General features: G+C 45.2%; 1 protein-coding gene across 2 annotated transcripts in view; it reads right to left on the reverse strand.

The window, feature by feature from the left end:
• NFU1 (NFU1 iron-sulfur cluster scaffold) overlaps positions 1 to 8327 on the reverse strand; it is a 29290-nt gene extending 20963 nt beyond the window's left edge. The window contains exons 1-2 of one of the 2 annotated variants that reach the window (XM_041756713.1): positions 8236 to 8327; positions 5378 to 5478 (exon numbers count right to left, since the gene is read on the reverse strand). In XM_041756713.1, coding sequence (XP_041612647.1) covers positions 5378 to 5478; positions 8236 to 8294 — 160 coding nt within the window. In that variant the 5' untranslated portion in view covers positions 8295 to 8327. The remainder of the gene's footprint in view (positions 1 to 5377; positions 5479 to 8235) is intronic. The other variant, XM_041756714.1, reaches the window with a different exon arrangement.
• Positions 8328 to 8947: the final 620 nt, after the last annotated feature.

Consider the following 8947-nt stretch of genomic DNA (forward strand, 5'->3'; position numbering starts at 1 on the left):
CTCAGCAGTTGAGCATCTGCCTTTGGCCCAGGGCATGATCCTGGAGTCCCAGGATCGAGTCCCACATCGGGCTCCCTGCATGGAGCCCGCTTCTCCCTCTGCCTGTGTCTCTGCCTCTCTCTCTCTGTCTTTCATGAATAAATAAATAAAATGTTTAAAAAAAAAAAAAAAACACACTTTTAAAAAATAAATAAATAAATAAATTAGAAAGAGATTAAATTTGGCAAAACATGATTTGTATGAAAGTGGTTTTTCGGGTTTTTTGTTTTTTTTTTCACCCATTACAAAAGATTATAACTTCACAGCTGAGAGTATTTTTTTTGCAACTTGCCAAGCAGCCAACTAACCAATGTTGAATTATTTCCTTGGTGAAGCAGAATCTAAAACTAAGTCCCATACATTTTTAAGTCTCTGTCCTATAAAGGTATCAATTATGGCTTGGTGAACACATAAATCTTAAAAAAGAGAAAAATTTAAAATGATAACTTCAAATCCAGATACTTGTTTTAAAATATTTTTATCTCTGACGAATAAATTCCTCTGAAAAATCTGTGTTACATGGGAAAAAGTTTTCAGATGGAACATTAAAGAAAAGACTGCCAGCAATTTCTGTAAATATAAAGACAATGAAGTTCTTTTAACTTGGTTCTACTAACCAATCATTTCTTGAGGCCTTTCTTAATAATTTATTGGTAACCAAGTTCTCCACACACATTAAGCATTTTACCACAATATTTGAAGAATTAAATGGCATTTCTCTCCTCAATTCATTTATATAAAACGATACATGCAGAAAGAAAAGTTTTTAGAAATATTTGAAGGGACATCAAAAACCATAAGGTGGGATCCCTGGGTGGTGCAGCGGTTTGGCGCCTGCCTTTGGCCCAGGGCGCGATCCTGGAGACCCGGGATCGAATCCCACGTTGGGCTCCCGGTGCATGGAGCCTGCTTCTCCCTCTGCCTATGTCTCTGCCTGTCTCTCTCTCTCTGTGTGTGTGTGTGTGTGAGACTATCATAAACAAATAAAAATTAAAAAAAAAAACCATAAGGTAACTAGGAATAAACCTAACCAAAGAGGCAAAGGACCTATACTCAGAAAACTGGAGAAAACACTCATGAAAGAAATTGAGGAAGACACAAAGAGATGGAAAAATGTTCTATCCTCATGGATTGGAACAATATTGTTAAAATATCTATGCTACCTAGGGCAATCTATACATTCAATGCAATCCCTATCAAAATACCATCAACATTTTTCACAGAGCTGGAACATAAAATCCTAAAATTTGTATAGAACCAAAAAAAGACTGAAGAAATGGTGGAAAAGAAAACCAAAGCTGGTGGTATCACAATGTCGGACTTCAAGCTCTATTACAAAGCTGTGATCATCAAGACAGTGTGGTCCAACACAACAACAGACACACAGATCAATGGAACAGAAGAAAGATCCCAGAAATGGGCCCTCAACTCTACGGTCAACAAATATTCGACAAATCAGGAAAGAAGATCCACTGGAAAAAAGACAGTCTCTTGAACAAATGGTGTTGAGAAAATTGGAAAGCCATACGCAGAAGAACGGAACCAGACCATTTCCTCACACCACACACAAAGATACACTCAACATGGATGAAAGATCTAAATGTGAGAGAAACCCATTAAAATCCTAGAGGAGAACACCACAGGTAGCAACCTCTGTGACCTTGCCCACACCAACTTCTTGCTAGACACATCTCCAGAGGCGAGAGAAACAAGGTCAAAAATGAACTACTGGGGCTTCATCAAGATAAAAAGCTTTTGGGACACTGGGTGGCTCAGTGGTTGAGAGTCTGCCTTTGGCTTGGGTCGTGATCCCGGGGTCCTGGGATTGAGTCTCACATCGGGCTCCCCGCAGGGAGCCTGCTTCTCCTCTGCCTGTGTCTCTGCCTCTCTCTGTGTCTCATGAATAAATAAAGAAAATCTTAAAAAAACCAACCAACCAAACAAACAAAAACGATAAAAGGCTTTTGCACAGCAAAGGAAACAGTCGACAAAACCAAAAGACAACCAACGTTTGCAAGTGACATATCAGATAAAAGGCTATATCCAAAATCTATAAAGAACATATCAAACTCAATACTCAAATAACAAGTAATCCAGTCAAGACATGGGCAGAAGACACGAAAAGACATTTCTCCAAAGACAACATAGACGTGGCCAACAGACACATGAAAAAATGTTCCGCATCACTCAGCATCGGGGAAATACAGATCAAAACCACAACGAGATCCCACCTCACAGCAGTGAGAATGGCTAAAATGAACAAGTCAGGAAACGACAGATGTTGGGGAGGATGTGGAGAAGGGGAGCCTCTTACACTGTTGGTGGGAACATAAGCTGGCACAGCCACTCTGGACAACAGTGTGGAGGGGCCTCCAGAAGTTGAACATAGAGCTGCCCTACGACCCAGCAGCTGCACTGCTGGGGATTTACCCCAAAGATACAGATGTAGTGACCCAAAGGGGCACCTGCACCCCAATGTTCACAGCAGCAATGTCCACAAGAGCCAGACTATGGAAAGAGCCCAGATGGCCAACGACAGACGAATGGATAAAGAGGAGGTGTGCGTGTGTATATATATGACATATATTATACATATATATAATGAATAAAATGAATGAAATCTTGCCATTTGCAATGACATGGATGGAACCAGAGGGTAATGCACTTAGTGAAGTAAGTCAATCAGAGAAAGATAATTATATGATCTCACTCATGTGGAATTTAATAAATAAAACAGAGGTTCATAGGAGAAGGGAGAGAAAAATAAAGTAAGATGAAATCATAGGAAACAAACTGAGGGTTGCTGCAGGGGAGGTGGATGGGGGATGGGATACCTGGGTGATGGGCATTAAGGAGGGCATGTGATGTAGTGAGCACTGGGTGTTATACTACCCTGATGAATCACGGACCTCTACCTCTGAAACTAGTAATACATTATATGTTAATTAACTGAATTTAAATTTAAAAAGGAAAAAAAAAAAGAAATACCTGAAGGTAAAAACTGTAAATGTGGGATGTGTGGCTGGTGCAGTGAGAAAAGCATACAATTATTGATCTCAGGGTGACAAGTTCAAGGCCCACATTGTGTGTAGAGATTACTAAAAAAGATAAATGAATTTTAAAAACTTAAAATTTATTCTTTAAAAAAAACTTAAAATTTAAACTTAAAAAAAAATTTGAGAGTATCATATATATGTGTGTGTGTGTGTATATATATATATATATATTGTTGGAAGTAGAAAATATATGACATCACAAATCAACTTTCTCTTTTGACAATGAACAAAATTACTTCAAAACAGTAATTTGACTAGGTAGTAACAAAATCATTCCAATTATAGTCTAAGCTGGGTTTAATTAGGTATTTCAGAAACCACCAATGGTCCATCACCCAGAAGGATGCCCCTGAAAGTGTCCTAAGGGTCATAACAAAATAGACTAATCTAAAATAATTTTTCCCATCATGCCTGGTACTAATAGGTAAATAGGTAGGAAGAAAATCACCCCAAAATATACATTAATAGTGTTTCAGGTCAGTATCTAAGACTAAGATCAGTGGGTTTCCAATTTGAAGAGCCTGATGACCACGTAATTCCATCCTACAAAATCTAACAGTCCAACTAAAGTAGCTTAACATGCTGAGCTACTCAATATTTATGCCTAAATTTTTATTCTATGATTCAAGGAGATAGGCAAGGTTTTCCTCTTCTTCCCCCGGTTTACAGGGAAGGTGAGGTCTCTACCTCCGTCCAGCTCATGTGGTTAGCCAGAGTCAGCTACCTGCCAGAGTATGGCCACAAAGTGTTCGAGGTGGTGATGGGAATGGGAGACGGTCCCAGAGCTGAATCCAAACTCTTACAGCTCCATAAGCACACACAGCAGACATTTATACACAGACACGACAGACAGACACACGGAGACAGCTCCCAAGGTTCCCTAACCACATGACATGGGTTACATTTCAATAATTTTCAAATCCTGTTTTCAAACCTATTTCCAATATTAATGAAAATAAAAGCACGTAACATCAACAAAAATGTCACAAAGCTCATAACTAATTTGTACTCAAAAAAAAAGAAAAACTACATTGAAAGTTCTATTTTCTAAGGCTTGGTTGAAAGCCAGAAATTTACTGATTTTAGGTGTATTCTTATCAAAATAAGGAGGGCACCAGCTTAAAATACACGATTTTTTGAAACAAATCCATTTGTAACTTCTTTTTATAACATTTTCATTTCATAAATCATTTTTCTTAAAAAGATTTTATTTACTTATGGGGCACCTGGGTGGCTCAGGGGTTGAGCATCTGCCTCCGGTTCAGGGCGTGACCCCAGAGTCCCAGGATCAAGTCCCATAACAGGCTCCCCTCAGGGAGCCTGCTTCTCCCTCTGCCTCTCTCTCTGTGTGTCCTTCATGAATAAATTTTTTAAAAAATCTTTAAAACGATGTTATTTATTTGACAAAGAGAGAGCACAAGCAGGGTAACCGCAGGCAGAGGGAGAGGCAGAGGGAGAAGCAGGCTCCCCGCTGAACAGGGAGCCTTGATGCAGGGATCCATTCCAGAACACGGGGGTCATGACCTGAGCCAAAGGCAAATGCCCAACCAGTTGAGTCGCCGGTGTCCTCAGAAATCATTTCCTGAGAAATGTTCCAGATGATGTGCTATAGAAAATACTAAGATTTCATAGGTCTATTGGACACTATGCTCAGGATTCTTTTTCCTTTTTTTAAAAAATATTTATTTATTTATGATAGACATAGAAAGAGAGAGGCAGAGACACAGGAGGAGGGAGAAGCAGGCTCCATGCCAGGAGCCTGACGTGGGACCCGTTCCTGGGACCCCAGGATTGCGCCCCAGGCCAAAGGCAGGTGCCAAACCACTGAGCCACGCAGGGATCTCCTTCTTTTTCTTTTTAGAGATGTATTTATTTTACAGAAAGAGAGTGAGTGTGTGCATACATGCACAAGTGAGGAGAGGGGAGAGGGAGAGACTCTCACACAGACTCCCTGCTGGGTACGGTGCCTAATAACGGGGGGCTCATGGGGCTCCATCCCAGACCCTGGAGACCACCACTTGAGCTGAAACTGGTCAGATGCTCACCCGACTGAGCCACCCAGGTGATCCTGTGCCCAGTATTCTTGAAATCTAATGCCAATGATATGTGTAAAGCAAATAATTAAAGTGTTGTGTTATGATACTAAAAAAAATACTACGTTCCTTTTACGCATCTGACTAGAAAATTTACAAATTCTCATCTCTTATGATCCACCAAATTTTATTGAAGCACCGTCTCCTTAGCTTCTGAAACATAATTTGTTCTAAAAGGTGAAATTTTACCTGTGTTACATAAGGTTGCAGGCAGTGGGAAAAGTGGTCTTTGCACAAACTGATGCAGAGGCTGTTTCTTAATGGTGCCTGGATTCATCATCGCACAGAATCTACATTCAAAAACAAATAAAAATGACATTTCAAGAGATAATCTTTTAAGCTCAGTGTCTACTTCTTATATTTATTAAAAAAAAAATGATAACAACAAAGCTTAGTTTTCATCCTCCATCCACATTTGCACTTCCTTGGGCAAGCAACATCTGCAAACAGTTTAAGAACAAGAGCTCACGTGGAAATTTACAGCCTTGATAACTGAGTGTCACAGGATAGTGCAATACCCAGGGTAAGAAACAGAAACGCTACATTTGTGATTTATAACCTAGATTCTCAGACTCTTAGTGATGCATAAAGGATGCAAAGAACTACAAACTGTTATTTTTCTTCTTTTTTAATTAAAAAAAAAAAAAAGGGATCCCTGGGTGGCACAGCAGTTTGGTGCCTGACTTTGGCCCAGGGCGCGATCCTGGAGACCCGGGATCGAATCCTGTGTCGGGCTCCCGGTACATGGAGCCTGCTTCTCCCTCTGCCTATGTCTCTGCCAATCTCTCTTTCTGTGTGACCATCATAAATAAATAAAAATTAAAAAAAAAAAAAACACTAGGTAATAGTCACACAGTTCAAAATTCAAAGAGAGGGCAGCCCGGGTGGCTCAGCGGTTTAGCGCCGCCTTCAGCCCAGGACGTGATCCTGGAGACCCAGGATCAAGTCCCACGTCGGGCCCTTTGCAGGGAGTCTGCTTGTGTCTCTACCTGTGCCTCTGCCTCTCTGTGTGTCTTCCATGAAAAACAAATAAAATCTTAAAAAAAAAATTCAAAGAGAACAAAAGTAAATATTGGGGAAGTCTTCCTCCCTTTTCTGTCTCTACCATATTTCCCTGGAAAAAAGAGAACCAATACTACCTGTTTTGAAAGGTATTTCACACTTCAAAAAGTCTAATAGAAAGTGTACTATTCTTCTCCAAACTGCTAACGTATCGAACAATTTTTATATGCTTTTTCACTGGAAACCTCTTAAGCTGGTGTTTGTAACTTTGGTTATTTCACTGTATTAGAGAAGTATTAATTGGCTATTTTTTTGTGGCTTCGACAAAAAAATGAAGAAGGGAAAAATAAATATTAGGAAAGGGAAAAAAAAATGCTTTAGTGAAAAGTTTTAGAGACCTTTAGAAACTTGATGCAAGTTACTTTAGGATCCAGTTCCTGGCAGCCCGGGTGGCCCAGTGGTTTATTGCCGCCTTTGGCCCAGGTCATGACCCTGGAGACCCGGGATCGAGTCCCACATCAGGCTCCCTGCACGGAGCCTGCTTCTCCCTCTGCCTGTGTCTCTCTGAGTCTCTCATGAATAAATAAATAAAATCTTTAAAAAAAAAAAAAAAGAATCCAGTTCTCTGTGTGTCTCTCTGAGTCTCTGCCTGTGTCTGAGTCTCTCATGTATAAATAAATAAAATCTTAAAAAAAAAAAAAAAAAGAATCCAGTTCCCTTTTCTTTTTAAAGGAGGCTCCACACCCAGCGTGGAACACGATGCCGGGCTTGAACTCAGATAATCCGTGTACAGTGCTGACATCGGTGCCAAGCCTTAGAGCAAGAGTTCCATAAATGTTAGCTACCATTATTATTATGTTATAGGCACCCAATAATTAGTGGCAGAATCAAATTTAAGGTTTGGGCTGAAATCGCTTTCATCTTTAACTTACTGCCTAATAAACCTTGGCTACGCTGTAACCTGGAAATACACTGAAGCCCGGCACTGTCGTCCCTTCCACCCAGAGATAAAGCAGCAGAGTGGATGAACGTGGTGACAGCGATGGGTTTAAGGTGACGAAAGTAGTAAAGGGGAGTTAAACCATCCCAGTAAGACATCTATCCAAACAGAACAGGGCAGCCCGGGGGGCGCAGCGGTTTGGCACCTGCCGTGGGCCCAGGTCATGATCCTGGAGACCCGGGATCGAGTCCCACGTCGGGCTCCCTGCATGGAGCCTGCTTCTGCCTATGCCTGTGTCTCTCATGAATAAATAAATAAAATCTTTAAAAAAAAAAAAAACAAAAAAAAGGACGGAGGGGGCCTGCAAAAATAATCCAGCAAGCTTAATGCATTTAAGCTTCTCGAGGGCGCCATGAGCAGGAAAGCTGCCAACGTTCACTACATGAAACCTTAGGCCGTCCTGTCCTTTTGGTCCAGAAGCAAAAGTCAGGTCAGGACAGCCACCTGGGTCGTGAGTCCTGTTCACCTGAGCAACGTGGACAGGTGTCAGGGGAGGCCGCGCGGCAGGCAGGTGGCTCCGGGGGCTCAGGCCCAGGGGCCCGGATGCTCCGCGCAGCCCCTGCCCTTGGAAGCTGTGACCTCCTACAGCTCGGGTCACGTCCCTTCCGGGCCTTCGGGGCACAGGAGACCCCCTACCGTCCGCGAACACTCGGGTTTGTGCTTAAGAGGCGGGGGGTGGGGGGGAGGGGGAGGGGGGCCGGGCTCAGCGCTGGAGACCTGCCCTGGCCCAGGCGTGACCCCGGGTCATGGGTTCGAGTCCCGCGCCGGGCACCCGGCGTGGAGTGGAGCCTGCGTCTCCCTCCGCCCGGTCTCCGCCTCTCTCCGTGTGTCTCATGCATAAATACGTAAAATCTTTAAAAAAAAAAAAAACAAGGGAACGCCGGTGGGGGGAGGGGCCCGCGAGCCTCGCCGCGCTGCACAGGCCCCCGCCCGGCTGAGCCCCGACGGCGGCGGCGGCCCCGGAGGTCGCTCGGGGGCACTTGTCCCCGCCCCGCCCCGCCAGGCCCGGCGGCACCGGGTGCGGAGCTCCGGGCCCGTCACCTACCGCCCACGCAGCCCCGCGGCCGCGGCCGCAGCTCCCCCGCGCAGCCCGGCCGCCGCCATCTTAGTCCGAGTGCGCAGGCGCGGGCTCAGGCGCAGGCGCAGACCGGGAGCTGGGCGGGCTCCGCGGAGAGCGCACCCTGCCGGCCGCGGGCGGCGCTGCCACCGGGGAGCGGGAGATGCGGACGCCGCTCCCGGACGCCTTTGGCCGCCTCCGCGGTGGAGACCCGCACCTGGTCCGCTGGCCCCACCTCCGCGGTAGAGACCCGCACCCGCTCCTCTGCATCCACCTCCGCGGTAGAGACCCGCACCTGGTCCGCTGGCCCCACCTCCGCGGTAGAGACCCGCACCCGCTCCCCTGCATCCACCTCCGCGGTAGAGACCCGCACCTGGCCCTGGTGCCCGCCTCCGCAGTAGAGACCCGCACCTGGCCCTGGTGCCCGCCTCCGCGGTAGAGACCCGCACCTGGCCCCCGGCCCCACCTCCCTGGTAGAGACCCGTTTGCGCAAACGTCCAATAAACCCTCTTGCCAGTTGCATCTGCGTGTCTGGGGTCTGAGTCTCTGGGGCGTCCACGGGACACGTTGGCAGCCGTGAGCCAGGGTCCAACACCGCGGGGAGCTGCTTCTCCCTCTGCCTGCGCCCCTGCCTCTCCCGGTGTCTCTCATGAATCAGTAAGTAAAATAGTGAAAGAAAGAAAAGGAAAGAAGGTGTTGG

This window comes from Vulpes lagopus, chromosome 5 (genome assembly GCF_018345385.1).
Source record: "Vulpes lagopus strain Blue_001 chromosome 5, ASM1834538v1, whole genome shotgun sequence".
Classification (NCBI taxonomy): Eukaryota; Metazoa; Chordata; class Mammalia; order Carnivora; family Canidae; genus Vulpes; species Vulpes lagopus.